Source organism: Lissotriton helveticus, chromosome 5_1 (assembly GCF_964261635.1).
Source record: "Lissotriton helveticus chromosome 5_1, aLisHel1.1, whole genome shotgun sequence".
Taxonomy (NCBI): Eukaryota; Metazoa; Chordata; class Amphibia; order Caudata; family Salamandridae; genus Lissotriton; species Lissotriton helveticus.
The window spans coordinates 774,682,117-774,699,357 of record NC_136065.1 but is presented as its reverse complement, the minus strand read 5'-3'; the positions used below and the strand labels follow the sequence as shown (position 1 = coordinate 774,699,357).

Genomic DNA, 17,241 nt, shown 5'->3' with positions numbered 1-17,241 from the left:
CCTAAAAAAGCCTCTACTAGACCCCCTTGACTTGGCCAATTACAGGCCAATCTCCCTCCTCCCCGGCATCAGTAAAATCGCTGAAAAGTTAGTAAACAAAAAGCTCTCCCAGTTTCTGGAGTCTACCAACCGGCTGAAAAGCTCGCAGAGTGGATTTCGCCCGGGTCAGGGCACGGACACCGCCCTCCTGGCGGCAGTGGAGGAGGCCAGACTCATTCTGGACACAGGAGGATCAGTGGCAGTGATCCTCCTGGACCTTAGTGCGGCCTTTGACACTGTCAACCATCAGGTTCTTATCCAGCGACTCAGATAGCGGTGTGGAGGGCACTGCCCTTGCCTTGTTAGCATCATTTCTAAAACACCGCTCCTTCCAGGTCTGGGAGAACGACTCCCGCTCTCCAACAGTCCCCCTCCAATGTGGAGTACCACAGGGCTCCTCATTAAGCCCGACATTATTTAATGTCTATATGTCCCCATTGGAGGAGGTTGTCACCCCGTTCGGTGTGAAAATCATCAGCTACATGGATGACACCCATCTGGTGGTGTCTCTATCTCACCCCAACCAAGAACCAGCGAATCTGCACAGCTGCCTTTCCAAAATCCAGGGGTGGATGAACAACTCAGCGTTGAAACTCAACGGGTCCAAGACGGAAATCCTGCTTCTTGGACATAATGGACCATCTCCCCCCCCCCCCCCCCCAACATCTGGCCCTCCTGTTTAGGCGAACCCCCCGCCCCCAAAGCTGAGATCAAGAGCCTGGGAATCTGGATCGAGAAAGATCTGTCCTTCAAAACCCAGGCTAAGAAAACCGCTGGGATTTGCTTCGGGCTCCTTAGATCAGTCAGGAAAATCCTGCCTTTGCTCCCTCCCATCTCCCGGAAACTGATCATCCAAGGCCTCATTCTTTCTAGGCTGGACTATAGCAACGCTATACATCTGGGAACTCCCGAAGCCACCTTCAACAAACTACAAAGGATTCAGAACGCTGCAGCCAGGCTTCTGACTAACATCCCAGCTAGATCCTCGGCCAAACCAGCTCTGAAGCTCCTTCATTGGCTGCCTGTTAGAGAAAGAGTCAAATTCAAGGCTCTGTCTGGCCCATAAACTCCTACAGGACAAAGGCCCCCCCATCCTCAAAACCCTTATTAGGCCCTACAAGGCCACAAGGTCCCTCCGCTCCGACCACGAATACCTCATCACAGTTCCCAGAGTGAAAAGGGCCCGCACAGGCGGTCGGCGCTTCTCCGTGAACACAGCCACCCTCTGGAACTCTCCCCCGCAAATTAAGGTTGGAATCGGACTACCTCCGGTTTAGGAAACTACTCAAAACGCACCTCTTCCCCTGATCCCCCGCCCCCTCCCTTTCCCGGTACTTACCCTCATGATGGGTCTCGATCCCAGCGCTGGGATGCCTCCAGGTTACTACGCGCTCTACAAAACCCTAATAATAATAATAATAATAATAATAATAATAATAAGTATCCTTGCTTTGGTTCTGGGGCTACCTGCTAAGTTTCCGGGAGGAGGATTAAATCATTGGTATCCAAGAAAGCTAGCCAGTCCAAGGATGTTGCTTTGCTTTTTAGGCCTGCGCCATTCCAAGACACCAAGGTAGATTGAGCAGAAACATTACCATTAGGTAGTTCCGTGCTAGTGGGTTGACTAACCCTACACTCTTGGGATGAGATACTTTCACTCAAGCTATTCTGTTACCACCAAATTTAAAGTTATTTTTGCATTTGCGCTGTTGGTAGTATTGCAAACGGGTGGATTATTAAGGTAATTAATTCCTTTTAAGACCACTAGAGTATTTGGTTTGCTCATTTTTATCTGAGGCATTAGAATATCACTTGCCGGGATAGATGTCTGAGCTATAGGATCTCCCACTTGGTGATTACCAGGTGGAATGGAGCATGCAATCTTGCGTCCCCCTCTCAAGTCAGTCACAATCATTTAATCCCGATAAGATCCCAAATCTATTTCCCAAATCCATTCCCCATTCATTAGCTAGAGCCTTTGCTCCCCATCTGTTTCTCACAGTGTCCCACACTGGCCCCGGGGTCTTGGGGAATGTTACATTTTGCTGTTCACCGTAGAAAAATTTTAGAGTGAGGGGGACAACAGTCCCACTTCTTCTTTGGGGCGGAAGAATATTAGTCAAGACATTGGGTAGGACAGCCGGATGGGAAAAAGTCACCGCTACACAGTCTCCTTTAAACCTTTTTGGTCTATTCCCAATCAAGGCAACCCTTTTCGCTGTCTTGATTTCACCCGCTAGCTGCTGTTTCCCTCCTGGCGCCATCTGCATGTTTCCTGCTAGCCAATGCAGCGCCTTACTGGACAGTGAAACTGGGGATTCCAGTTGCCCACTCGCCAGAGGCGGTACATTGGCCAACACCAGTACCACTGGAGAGGCTTCCACTATAAATTGGAGGGAATCTATTTGGCATAATACCGGCGGAATATTTGGTGTTGCCAAGCCACCATCTGTGGCCGCAGAGCGATTATTAGTGCTTATTGGAACCTGAGCCGGGCCGATAGATGGCGTCGGGCCGCCCGCCTCCTCTATTGCACTCACAACATTCTCCCCAGTTGCTTCTACCAATTTTGTAACTAGTGTTGCTAGTTTGTCAACCTCACCCACAACCTTACTCTGAACCCCACCCATTTTTTTTATCTCAGCGTTTAGTTTATCAATTTTGGCAACCATAGGCTTAATAATAGACTTATTTTTACATTCGAACATTTCGGCTATCCTATGGAACAGCTCATCATCCATAATGCGTTTTGCACTATCATCTATCAGGGTCGTGGACCTTGGTCAGCGGACTTGATAATTCTCGCTTCGGTGCCTACTCTAATCAGGGGTTCCACTCGGCAACTCTGGGCATTAGCTTGCCTAATCTCCACAACGGCTCCACCAATTCCGGGGATGCCTGGCTCCACCTTGGGGACTCCCTGCAAGGGACCATCCCACAGGGAAAGCCAGGACGGGTTCCCCAGAGTTATACAGCGCCGGGACGCCCCGTTGCTGGGGCAGCTGTGCGCTTTACAAGTATACTACATTTACATCTCCTTACTCCACACTTTTAGCCTTGGTTTCCCAGGGGGTGATGCCCTTTTCCTCCTTAGACCAGCTCGTTTTGGCTGGGTCTTTCTACATGTTCTAGCTGGTCGGGTTTCCTGTTCTGAAGAGGGTTCTTCATCTGTAGTTTGGACACGTGTCTCAGGGTCGACTTCATTTTCTGGGTCGGTCACGACGAAGATTTCTGAATCGGCCGCCGGGAGAGCGGCTGATCATAGTTATCACCTGCATGTATGTTAATATCTATCAGGTCAATGGGAGCATCCAACGATGGAATATCTACCTGTGAGGATGCTTGAGTTGGGCTCATGGGTTGGAGAACAGGTGACTGGCTTAATCCCAGTGACTGCCTCCTTTCGCAGTTTATTTTCGTAACCACCTGAACCAAATAGTTAACTAGAGTGTTGGAATTAGTTGGGGCTGCTTTTTTAGGCATACTGAACACTTAGTAAGTAAACACTAAGAAAAATATATAAAGTCACAAGTTCAAACAGTGCTAAGGGAGAGGACGTAGAATGCTCAACTTACATTCCCATATACAGTAGCGTACAAGAGTAGTGGGTGTTTCTCACTTCAGAGGCATGGAATAGGGCCCAGTCCAGTCGCGGACTGTCTAAGACTGTCCGCCCTTCGTCCGCCCTTTGTCCGGGCTTCTGCTCGCGTCCCGCGAGGCGGGGCTGGTGATTGTTTTATGCGCCTCCTGGCGCTTGGTGGTGACGCGGCAAACCTCAAGGGCTGCTGGACAATGGAGTCTGCCCCTCGCCGGTCTCCTCACAGCGGCCCCGCTCTAGGTTGGAGAAACGGCAGGGCAGCGGGAGGCAGGCGGAAGGTCCGCAGGCAAGTCCTCACGAGCGGCTAGCAGGCAAAAAAAGGCAGTGATAGTCCCCCGCTCAGTGGGGCTGGTGATGGTTCTTTATGCGCCTCCTGGCGCTTGGTGGTGACGCGGCAAACCTCAAGGGCTGCTGGACAATGGAGTCCGCCCCTCGCCGGTCTCCTCACAGCGGCCCCGCTCTAGGTTGGAGAAACGGCAGGGCAGCGGGAGGCAGGCGGAAGGTCCGCGGGCAGAAGGCTGAAGGCAAGTCCTCACGAGCGGCTAGCAGGCAAACAAAGGCAGTGATAGTCCCCTAAATACTCAATATAGGTGTGTTATGGAAGTGACGGGTAGTAGCCAATCTGCTACTTACCTTTAGGCTGACTACACCCTCTATATGACCACTTCATGTCAGAAGTGGACATAACATCGTACCAAGAGAGCATAATTCCGTGAAAACCAAGATGGTGGAATTCTACGTTTTTTGTTCACATCAGGTAACCCACCATCAGGGTGATACTAGCCTGGTGGTTGGGGGGCGGGGAGTAATTCTCCAGCAGATTAGCTTATTTTCCCACCTGACCTGGTGCCAAGTGGGCCAAATCTGGGTATGGCATTTTCCCTTTCTGGGCCAGCCTCTGGTCGCATATCAAGCAGTCAGAGGCCTTTGAAGCCTCCCGCCTTGTAATGCCGATTAGTCATCCTGCTTGGAGGAGGTAACACCTCTGGTCGGAGCAAGCACAGTTTCTGCCAAAGGGATTGTCCCCAAATAGGTAGAAGTTGATGATGTCACCAAGTGGTTTACAGCCTTGGAGAGGGATTGTAAGATGAGGAAATGCAGCCATAATTATTGGGGCTCTCTACTCTGGGAGCTGTTCTGAGGAAAGTGCAGAGATACTCCCGACACTGAATAAGGCAGTAGCGAAGACCTATAACCTCATGAAGGCGACCCTGATTGAGGGCTTTGAACTCACCCCTGAGTACAGAATTAGGTTCAGGGAGACTCAAACCTAGTCAGGCCTAGGTAGCTTCTTGCCCTCAGTCAAAACACTAGGTGGCTGGGCGAGAGGTAACAAGGTGCAAGACTATGATAGGTTTTATAATCGGATTATAAAAGAGCATTTGTTAAGTAACAGTTTCTGAAAACTTTCATTAGTACTTGTTAAACCTAGGTCCACTTTGACGAAAAATTGGGAAAGAAGGCTGACCATTAGGTTAAGACTAACTTGTCCATAAGGTCTCGTCAGGGGGGGGAGGGGGGGATTGGGGGCAGGGGGTGAAAATAAAATAAAAGTGGACAGTCTGAAGATAAAAACTAAGTTCTCTAAAGGCCCACAAAACCTGTTCAGGAGGGTGGGCCCAGAGACAAGACAGTCCAGGAGAGGGTACCAGGGTAAACAAGCATTAAATATGCAACAGATCTCGCCTTAAGTTAAGTTGAAGCCATTTGCTTTGCTATACAATACCATTAGCAAAGCAAATGGCTTTAACGTAATAAAAGGCACTACTTATTGCATTTTAAATGCTTTTTTTGTTTTTTACTGTGACCGGTAAGCTCACTGAAGGAGGGGGTGGTTTTTAAAAAAAACATAGGATACCCAGAAACCACACAAGTATACACGGGTTGGACAGGGCAGCCCAGCAAAGAGGTCATCCTAATCCCTAGATGTTAGAACGCAGGGCCTGTGAATCTAAAGATTCATCATGGGGCAAAAGCAAAGACTGTGTGAATCAGAACAAGTAGAAATGAGTTCATAACATTATAAAACAAAGTAAATGTAAGCAGTTTGTTGCTTGAAGCTATTTCTGAATCTGGGATTCGAGCTGGGGTTAGAAGTGTTTTTTTTAAATCAATTAATTACTTTCAAAAACACTTTAGTGGCTTGATCAAGCATTCAAAAATGATCTGTATACGGAGACATTTGAACAAGAGTTTCAACATGAACTGGTGGGAAATGTTTAACAAATTCAGGAGGCGGCCATTTAAAAACGTCATTTATAAAATAGAAATGAAGATTAACATTAAAACGTGGCCTTCCTCAAATTCTGTGTAGCAAGATACTCCTTAGGCCAAGAGAAATGAAAAAAAAAAAAAAGTAAATGGCAAAGAAAGACTCTTTGATCTAAGATAAGGGCTATATTTCTAAAAGCAGTGTTGTATTACTAGCGGATATAGGGTGAATAGTCAAAAATAAATTAATTCCTTTTTTGCTTGCAGGGATGTACTGAACCTGCCCCTAAATAGAAGAAACAAATTAATTTTAGAGAAGCCAGTGCAGTTGATTTCCAAGTCAGAGCGGAATGATCTATGAACAGTTACATTTTCCACTGATTTAAAGATATCCAAGACTACAAAAACATTGAGAGATAACCAAACTTCAAGTGAAACCTTGCCTTGAAATTGAGAGGGATGATAGAGCTGGATTTCCGATGGCAGGTCCGGGAGGTAACTGACATAGGTGGGATAAAGCACCACAGTTTCAATAGAAACGCTGAAAACGCAGAGATTGATCTACACAAGCTCACTTAATCTATGCAAATCTTGAGTCAAAGTAGAAAGTCATGCCAAAACTGAACCGTTAAATTCTCACCTTGAATATCAGTAGCCCTTTGCCAAATGCATATCAGCAAGTGAAGACGCCCCAAAAAATTGAGGGGGAGGGGGCTTGGACTGTATGCTTCCCACCCCTCAAACCTTCTGTACAGAACACTAAAAATCGGAGTTACTGGAATGGCTACAGGCAGACCTCGGAAACAAAGGCCAGTAACTGCCTCTTCGTGTTCACTAGTTCGTGTCTGAAGATTCTTTAAAAATAGTTAATATATGCACTGTAGGGGGGGGGTGCACTTCTACATTCGCATCTCCAGATCTATCAGATTTAGCACCTCATTACTAGGAACTACTGATCAAGTCCTTTGAAAACTGATGAGGGGAGGACAGGCAAAACTTTACACAAGCTTCAGGTTATCATTTGAGGTGTGGTAGATCGGTTTTATTAAGGGTAAGTGATTTTCACTGGGTGGAATCAGATTTCCTGTACCATTAACTCAAACCACTATAGTGGATTGTTCCATACATTTCCTGCATCTCCTTCACTCAAAGGCCATTTAGAGCTTTCATGTTGGCCAAGTCATTGTGTGGTACATGGAAGGGAAATGATCACCTACAGTTGGCAAATAGGTGGAACTTGCATTGCTCTTTGGATGCGAGACTACATGGACATGAAAGGGTCCGAGAACTTGAAGCAAGAAATCTGGAGCTTTTTAGACTGATAACCGTTTTGCAAACCTCATTTGTAACCCTTTCCTCTCGTTTGTCCATGAAACTATTTAGTGGGTCACCACAATATAAACAGATCATTTTGGTACATCAACCACTGAGGTATTTATGGCCCGTGATACTAGCCAACAGGCAATTACTGTCACCACATTGTTTTCCTTATGCATACTGTACCTCAGTTTTGTTGTTTTCAAGCATATCAACGATTTTTCCAACAACAATCTGACATATTTCACATTGCACTGATGTTTGCTCCGGGTGATTCTCTTTCTGAAAGATTAAAAGAAAATGGCACCTTTACACCACTAAAAACAGACAGCAGCATTAACAATGTTCTTGACTGACAGCTGCTTGTGTACTATGCATTTTTTTCCAATTTAAATACACTATGACTGGGGCGCCTCAGGTAATCGATTTGAGCTATTTTCAATATCTATATGCAACCAATTAAGATAATTAGTTTTATGTCCCAAAGTTCTGTATTCAGCTTCACAGCTATCAAAGTCTATATAGACCAAACTGGACAAACAAAAAAACATCAACATAGAAAAAAAAATACCAGATCCTAAGAGACTGCAAAGATTCTCCGTTTTAGTCACCGTCCTCTTAGCCTGAATATTGGCTCATTTTCAGCTGCCAATACGTGCAAGAGGCTTCTGAATTGCACAGGACATGAAGCTTACTATGCAGCACACAGCAGGCACCAGAGGCCCACCACTGGTTACTGCACTGAGCAAAGTCTTTTTTAATTTCAATCCATAGCAAGAATAAAATCAGTAATTGAATCGTAAATTCATAACATCTAACAGCACATAAAACACATTTGCAATGCAATAGGTCTCATTTGCGAGACTGAGCTACTGGCATTGTAAATGACAAACTTTTTATCTATTTGTTGGCTTTGAAAACATTAATAAAAGGAATTGTAATTAACAATGCCAATAGCGCCACACAGCATTAAAATGTCGGATCTCCATGCAGGCACCTGAAACAGAAACCACACAATAGTAGAGCTGCTGATCTCACTGCCAACGCAACCCCTGCTATCGCGACGAGTAAACAAAACCCACACGGAACGTCAAACTCGTGGATCTCACTGCAGACACCCAAGCTCGGTTTGCTAACATGAAGAGTAAACAAAAACAAATACAATGGCGGGTTGCATATTAAACTAAGTCCTGCCGGCCATTAACAGTGGGGCGCTCGTGGAGGGAATGCAGTGTCCCGTGCCGGGGTAGACTCCATGTCCATACTGCTAGCTTTTGCCTCATTACCGCTTCTCGTTACATTTCCTATGAAACCCTCCATCCTGGTTATCAAACCCCTAAAACGAGTGTCCTGGTACCACTCCTTTCATTCGACCCTATTCAGTGCTTTGTTATCGTGTCAATGAAGCACTACAGTATATACTAAAAGCTAAGTATCGGTGGCAGGGGCATGTTAAGGAGGAAGGTATGTAGAGATGTCGCCCCTCACCCCGCAGCCAGAGTGTTTACTTTTTACATTACCAGAAAAGCATAATCTCATTTTTAGGTCTCGCACCTGCGATTCAGGGCAAAGCCCTGTCGCAGCGAGACCTATAGTCAGCGGCTGTGCTTACAAGGAGACAAGAGATGGGCCCGTGCAGCATGCCAGAATCGGATCCGGTCACGCGCTCCGATTCAGGCATGCTGTTCCCAGTCACAATGGATCAGGAGACTCGCGCACACACAGGCGCGCACACACACACACACACACACACACACACACACACACACACACACACACACGCGTGCACACACAGGCGTGCACACACAGGCGTGCACACACACAGGCGTGCGCACACACAGGCGCGCACACACACACACACACACACACACACACGCGCGCGCGCACACACACTCACCGGGCTCTTTCGGCGTGTCCCTCTCTCCCTCGGCAGCCAGCAAGTCAGTCTCAGCAACACGGGAGCCCCGTTAGCTCGCACGCAAATCTTACAGCTGGCTTCACGGGCACAGGAGCGCGGGGTAGGTTCCAGTCTGCTTCCTGTCTTTTTGCGGCCCCGCCCCAACACAAGTTGCCTGGCTTCCTGTCCAAGCCGGGCTGCGGTGGTGAGTTTTTCAATACCCAACTTGTTATTTATTTAACAGAGTGCCCATAATGCTTGTTTTTTTAGTTGCTGCTTTTACAAAGAACTGCCTACACACAGGTGTTTTCTGCCACGAAACAAAATCCACTGAGTACTCACGAAGGGCTAAGAGTACGCCCGGAAGTCTCAAATCATATTCTGGATTTCCATACATTCTTTAATAAAGCATTCTCCCTCATCAAAATGTATACATTGATGTTAACTTTAAGCATACGCCTGCGATGCGCCGAATGTTTAGAATTCGAGCCCAAAATGGAGAAACAGTGAGCTGAATGTGCAGGAAGAATATATTGCGGACATTGCAGTAGTCATCACATTTTGATTATGAGCGGATTTCAGTAGTGCTTAGAAAGTGTAGTATGAAGCACGGTAAGTATTTCAAAAGTTATTTTATAGGTATGACATGGAGGTAACATTACTTTAAACTCACGTTTTTCAGTGCAAAGATCACACCCTCGTGGGTTAATGCACCCGATTCAAAAGATTTGTAATCCTGAGCACAAATTTCAAGGAAATACCAGGGTTGTGTGCAAGCTGTGCTTGAGCCATGTCTAGGTGTTTGAAGATGTGCTACCACCACATAGCAACATAACCAGGGCTTTAAGTGGGCCAGGTCATGCCGGTGCTTAGCACCAGCATTTCTAACAAGCATTTGCAATGCAGTAGGCCTCGCATTTACACGAGTTTGACCTGTTGGCATTGTAAATGACAATGGCTTTTATTTAGGTTTCAAAAACCAAAACTTAAATAAAAGGCAGTCGTTTACAATAAAAATAGCTCAAACTCTCGCAAATGCGAGACCTATTGCATTACAAATGCTTGTTTTACTATGCGTTTGCTACGTTACCTTCAATTTAATTTCACGTTTGCTACAATGTCCCGTGATGAGATTTAATGCATCGAACAAATGGTTCCCCTTCGGTCTGCCTCTAAATGGCGGGTCCTAAAATTGTGCTATGTGCATGTACACAAGATTGGATTGAATATAGCGCTTCCCATTAAACCGGTCCCCTCACGGTGCGGACTGTTTTCCAGAGTATCACTCTGGCCAGTTTCTCACTGCAGGTCGCTCCTCTTGCCGTCAGACTGGTAGGGCGTAGCGGTGGTGATTATTAGCGTGGGGAGAGTAAGTGGAAAAGAGGAAGGGGGAGGGAAGGAGCAAAAGGGGGGGAAGACACTTGCAGAGATGCTGCGATAGAGGCAGCGGTTCAAAGAGGTGAAAGAACACGCAGGCAATGGCAGTGCCATGAAATGAATAGAGACGGGGTAGAAAGATGATGAGAAAGGCATACCCTTCTGAGGAGGGGCGGAGAAACGGGGGAGGGAGAAGGGGAGGGGAGAACTGGAGGCAGGGGAATATAAGAATGAATGACTAAGGGGGAGAAGACCGATTGAGTGATGGCAGAAAAAGGTATTAAAATATATAGAGTAAGGGCAGAGATTTTCCCGAAAGGGATTAAACGGTGCACTGAAGTGTCATTGCAATGGGACACATTTTGTGCACCTCTGGAGCAGGGCTCCTCGTGCGTGATAAGGAATATGCTACTTACCAGTATGCATCTGTTCTTGGCATAGAGGGCTGCAGAGTGGTACATTTATGAATAGATCGCCATCTGGTGTTGGGCTCGGATGATTGCACTTTGTTTTTCTTCTGGAGAAGTCTTTGTCGTCATAGGTGACTCCTCCTCTCGGTGTTAGTGCGCATGGGCATCGGCTCCATCCTTAGATTGTTTTGCCATAGTAGGGTTAGATGGAGTAGTGTAGTGTAGTACATAAAGATATGCCCATGTAAATGTATCTAAATAAGATAATGTTGGGACAGACACAGGTTTCCGGGGAGGCAGGGAGGGCATGTACCACTCTGCAGCCCTCTATGCCAAGAACAGATGCATACTGGTAAGTAGCATATTCCGTTCGAGGCATATGGGCTGCAGATGGTACATTTATGAATAGATTGTACAGCAGTTACCTCCCTAGCGGTGGTCACCAGTGTCTGTCGCAACTGTCTGAAATAGAGTTTTTAATACAGCTTGGCCCACTCTGGCTTGTTGTGCAGCCTGTACATCAACACAGTAGTGCTTTGTGAATGTATGTGGTGTAGACCAAGTTGCTGCTCTACATATGTCATCTAGGGGAATGTTCCCTAAGAATGCCATAGATGCTCCTAGTTTTCTTGTGGAATGAGCTCTAGGAGGAACAGTTAATGTTCTCTTTGCTTTAATGTAACATATTTGTATACATCTTACAATCCATCTTGCGATGCCTGCTTTAGAGATAGGATTGCCCTTATGTGTTGGGGAAAATGCTACAAATAGTTGTTTAGTTTTCCTGAAGTCTTGTGTTCTTTCTATGTAGTATGAAATGGTTCTTTTAACATCTAGTGTATGTAGAGCCCTTTCTGCCACCGTCTGTGGCTTTGGAAAGAAGACTGGTAATTCCACTGGCTGATTGATGTGGAATGCTGAAATTACTTTAGGCAAGAACTTTGGGTTTGTTCTAAGAACCACTTTATTCTGGTGTATCTGTAGGAATGGTTCTTGTATTGTTAATGCCTGTAACTCGCTTACTCTTCTGAGTGAGGTAATGGCTATAAGGAATGCCACCTTCCATGTAAGGAATTGTATTTCGCACCTATGCATAGGTTCGAAGGGTGGCCCCATTAGTCTGGTGAGTACTACGTTGAGGTTCCAGACTGGGGAAGGTGGTAATCTTGGTGGAATGACTCTAAGACCTTCCATGAATGCTTTTATCGCTGGTACTCTGAACAGTGATATGCGCTGCCTGTTTTGTAGGTATGCTGCTATAGCTGCTAGATGTACTCTGATAGATGTGTACGCTAGATTACATTGCTGTAAGTGTAACAAATAGCAAATAATCTCCCTTGTTGATACGTCTAGAGGGTTGATATTGTTATTAGTGCAGTGTATAGCAAACCTCTTCCACTTAGCTGCATAGCATGCTCTGGTGGTTGGACGTCTCGCTTGTTTAATTATTTCCATGCAATTTGGGGGGAGATCTAAGTACCCAAATTCTAGGATTTCAGGAGCCAGATCGCTAAGTTCAATTGAGTTGGATCTGGGTGCATTATCTCTCCATGGTTCTGTGTAAGGTGCATGGGTAGAATTCGTAGCTTTTGATGTGGCACTTGTGAGAGTTGCAGGAGCGTGGTGAACCACGGCTGTCTTGCCCACGTGGGTGCTACTAGTATCATGGTCATTGAATGTTGTTGCAGTTTCCTGACCACTAATGGGATTAGTGGGAGAGGGGGAAAAGCGTATGCAAATTTGTTGGACCAATTTATCCATAACGCATTGCCCTGCGACAGGTGATGTGGGTACCTGGACGCGAAGCTTTGGCATTTTGCGTTCTGATGAGTGGCAAATAGGTCTATCTCTGGTTGTCCCCATCTTTGGAAGAATGGCTGCAGTATTTGTTGGTGCAGTTCCCATTCGTGTATTTGTTCCGACTGTCTGCTTAAGATGTCTGCTATCTGGTTTTGAACTCCTGGTAGGTGTTCGGCTAACAGATAGATGTTTTGAGGAATGGCCCATCTCCAAATCTCCTGTGCTAGTCTGGATAATTGGAGAGAGTGCGTCCCCCCCTGTTTTTGAATATAATACATTGCTGTCATGTTGTCTGTTCTGATCAGGACTGCTTTGTGGATAACATGTATCTGAAAGGCTTTCAATGCTAGAAACACTGCCAGTAGTTCTAGATAGTTGATGTGCAGTGTTTTTTCCTGCACACTCCACCTTCCTTGTACTGTGTATTTGTCCATATGTGCTCCCCATCCGGTGAGCGATGCGTCTGCTGTTATTGTCACCTGTGGAATTGGCTCTAGGAACGACCGCCCCTTGGTAATGTTTGTTCTGTTCCACCACTTCAGAGAGCGGTGTGTGCGGTCGTCTACCAACACCAGATCCGTAATCTGTCCTTGAGCCTGATTCCACTGTGTCGCTAAGCATTCTTGTAGCGGACGCATTTGTAGTTTTGCATATGGTATTAGCAGTATGCAGGATGACATCATGCCTAGTAGCTGCATGAACACTCTTGCTGTTAGTGAGTGTTGTGGCTGAAATTTCTGAATGATTGTAAGCATTGCTTGGACTCTTATTGGGTTGGGGTACACTTTGGCTTTTTCTGTGTCTATGGTAGCCCCCAGATATTGTTGAACTTTGTTTGGTTGTAGGTGTGACTTTGTGTAGTTCACCGTGAACCCTAGCTGGTGTAGTAGCTGAATTGTCTTTTGTGTGTGTTGCAGACACTCCTCTTGCGACCTGGCTTTTATTAGCCAGTCGTCCAAGTATGGGAAGACATGAATTTGTTGTCTTCTTAGGTGAGCTGCTACCACTGCCAGGCATTTTGTGAACACCCTTGGTGCCGTCGTGACACCAAATGGGAGGACTTTGAACTGATAATGTTGTCCTTCTACCACAAACCTGAGGTATTTCCTGTGGGCTTTGTGAATAGGGATATGAAAGTAAGCGTCTTTTAGATCCAGTGTAGAAAGAAAGTCCCCTTTCTTCAGTAAAGGAAGTACTTGTTGGAGCGTGACCATGTGGAAATGTTCCGAATTTATGTATGCGTTGAGAGGTCTTAGGTCCAGTATTGGCCTTAGAGACCCGTCTTTTTTGGGGATTAGGAAGTATAGGGAGTATACTCCTGTTCCCTGTTGGTGCTGTGGAACCTTCTCTATGGCATGCTTTTCTAGCAGTGATATTACTTCCTGTTTTAACAGTGTCAGGTGATCTTGTTTCATTGGACGCTGTTTGGGGGGGATGTTTGGTGGGGTAGCTGTGAGTTCTAGGCAATAACCATGTTGGATAATTTGTCTTACCCACTTGTCTGATGTGATGTTTTCCCAGACAGGTAGGAACTGTGATAGGCGTCCCCCTACCGGTGTTATATGGTCTGGGGGAAGCTCTATGAAGTCACTGTTTTGGGGTTGGAGAGTTGCGGTTGTTGTTGTTTCCGCGACCTCTACCCTTGTTGTTGTTACCCCTGTATCCACCTCTAGAATTACCTCTGGGTGATGTAGGTGTAAAAGAGGTTTGCTGTTGGTTTGTACCTGTACTTTTGGATCCTCCTCTATAGGTGGATCTACGAAAGGAACCTCTTTGTGTCGGCTGCTGCAATGCTCCCATTGATTTAGCCGTTTCTGTATCCTTTTTCATTTTTTCTAGGGCCTCATCTGTCCCTGTGCCAAAAAGTGTTTTCCCATCAAAAGGTTGATTAAGTAACGAGGTTTGTACCTCTTGTTTGAATCCTGACACTCTGAGCCATGCATGTCTCCTTAGCATGATGCTTGTATTTGTCGACCTTGCCGCAGTTTCTGCCGCGTCTAGGGCGCACTTTATTGAAGTGTTAGTAATTAACTTCCCTTCTTGTATAAGTTGATCAGCTCTCTTTTGATGTTCTTTAGGGAGATGTTTGATGAGTGTTTCTAACTCATCATAATGCGCTCTGTCATACCTTGCAAGTAGTGCTTGCGTATTAGCTATGCGCCAACTGTTTGCCGCTTGAGATGCTACTCTCTTGCCAGAGGCATCTATTAGTGTCAGGAGGTGGCGCTTCTCCCGTAGATAAAGAGTTTGCTCTCTTGCGAGCGTTTGTGACCACTAGTGAGTCTAGAGGAATTTGTCCCTTAATGTATATTGGGTCTTTTGGAGCTGCCCTATATTTTTTATCAATTCTTGGGTTCAATACCCTAGCCCTCACTGGGTCTTTGAATATCTCTGATGTATGACTGAGAAGGCCTTTTAGCATTGGTAGTGTTCCTGATGTTCTTTGTGCAGTAGGTAGTGTCTCTAATAAGAAGTCCTGTACTAGAGGTTCTGTATGTAGGTCTACCTTATGAAATGTTGCTGCTCTAGTAATGAGTTGTGCAAACCCAGTATTGTCATCAGGAGGTGAAGGTTTTGAGGGATATGACTCAAGGTCGGTATCATTACCTGATCCCACATTATACTCCTCCCATGGGTCTGCCTCCTCTGGGATTGTGTCCTCATCATCCCCAGGGTGTCCCCCCTCCCCTGTGTCACTTTCTCCATCTGTTGTAGGTGTAGATGGACGTGTGGGAGGAATATCTGGCCTATTGTGAGGAATAGGCGAAGATGGTGTGTGAGGTTTGGGAGAAGGGGGAGGAGTTGTATTCGTCCCCATTGTTCTCTTCTTTGGATGAGCCTTGTCGTCCAAATGTTCATGTTTCCTCTTTTTAGGTAGCTCTGTGACTACCTTGCCAGTCTTTGGGTCAATAAACAAAGTCTTTTGTTTAGGATCCGTTCCGTGTTCCTGTGTCGGTACCGCAGTTTTCGGTTCCGAAAGGTGTCTTTTCTTTGAAATGTCCATTTGTATTTTCGGTGCCGAAGTTTTGTTCGGATCCGACTTCTTCGGTATCGAAGATGTCCCCGGTGTCGAGGGTGTTTTCGGCGCCGAAGCGTGCTTCGGTGTCGACATGGACTGCTTCGACTTCGAGCTTTCCTTGACCTGGTGCTTCGGTGTCGATGTGGTTGGTTTTTCGGAACCGGAACCACTATGATGGGGGACCGAGTGTTTCGGTTTCTGTTTCGTTGCCGGGCTCGAAGGCGGGGCGTTGGAAACTTTTTTCGGTTGTCTGACCGGGCTCGAGGGCGGGGTCGACACCGTGCGGGGTCTGTTTTTCGGTAAAGGGACGTCGTCACTCACGGTTTGTTGGACGTCGATTTCCTCGACGTCGGACTCGTCCGCTTCTGACCCCGCCTCGTCGGCCTCTTCTTCCTCCTCTTCTGGTTGCTGGTCCTCGAACAGCTCCGGGATTGCTTGTGACTGCATTCTCGATACCTCGTGTCTTCGGGCTCGACGGTTTCTAATCGTCGACTTTGACGAGAACGCTGCACAGGCCTCACAGTCCCTGGATTCGTGTTCAGGGGACAAGCAGAGGTTGCACACTTCGTGTAGGTCCTTGTGTGGGAACTTAGCACCACACGTTGGACATTTTTTGAATGGAGTCCTTTCCATGGACCCCGGGCTGGACTACGTCGAGTTTCTCGTAGTCGTCGTCCTTCGAATCGCGTCGGTATGGAGTGAAGTCGCGTTCGATAACGATACCGTCGATTTGGAAAGGAATACGCGCCGGTTATAACCTTCCTTGTTGAAGTCGGTCCGGAGCGCTTCGATCCTCATCCGAACCCGATGGCGGAAAAAAACAATCTAAGGATGGAGCCGATGCCCATGCGCACTAACACCGAGAGGAGGAGTCACCTATGACGACAAAGACTTCTCCAGAAGAAAAACAAAGTGCAATCATCCGAGCCCAACACCAGATGGCGATCTATTCATAAATGTACCATCTGCAGCCCATATGCCTCGAACCCCAAGAACGGGGGCCTTAACGAAATGAGGCGCACTGGTTCTAGATAGATGACCCAAATGACCCGTGCCCAGCCCCACAGTGCGAAGCCGCTCTTTTAAATAGGTTGCCCTGTTAAATCGTGGCGTGACAGACGGATTCTCGACATAGTAAAGGTAAAGAGAGTATAGAGCTCCGTGAGTTCCCCGGGAGGTTTCAGCTTCCCACACACATGAGGCAGCTAGTTCTGCAAGGCACAGCCCCGCAGTTTCAGCTTTCAAGCCATCAGTCTCTCCTGTCCGTGCAAGCAGGAAACAAGGAGGGACAGGAGACGTGCACGCTTACACATGACCCGCACACATGCACATGTCCCCCTGCGGCAAAGAAATAAATAGATCTAGCCAAGGCTGCAAGCAGCACATGCGCTGCGTTACTAGGCGGGACCTAAAAAGGGGGGGGAATTCAGTTAATATAAGAGTAGATTGTATACAATGAAATACATGCATGTACATTAGAAGGCGTTATACATAGTGATAAAACGTCAATATTTTATATGATCTATCATGGGCCCCAATACCTGTATACCCAACTTTTACCTTCGTAACCCTT

General features: G+C 46.6%; 1 protein-coding gene across 3 annotated transcripts in view; it reads right to left on the bottom strand.

Annotated features, from left to right (window-relative positions):
* PSAP (prosaposin) overlaps positions 1-17,241 on the bottom strand; it is a 237,666-nt gene that overhangs the window by 128,562 nt on the left and 91,863 nt on the right. For all 3 annotated transcript variants that reach the window (XR_013594790.1, XR_013594791.1, XM_078643248.1), the window contains one exon: positions 7,352-7,447. Coding sequence is in view for 1 of the 3 variants with exons in the window: in XM_078643248.1 (XP_078499374.1) it covers positions 7,352-7,447 (96 nt within the window). In the remaining 2 variants the exon portion in view is untranslated. The remainder of the gene's footprint in view (positions 1-7,351; positions 7,448-17,241) is intronic.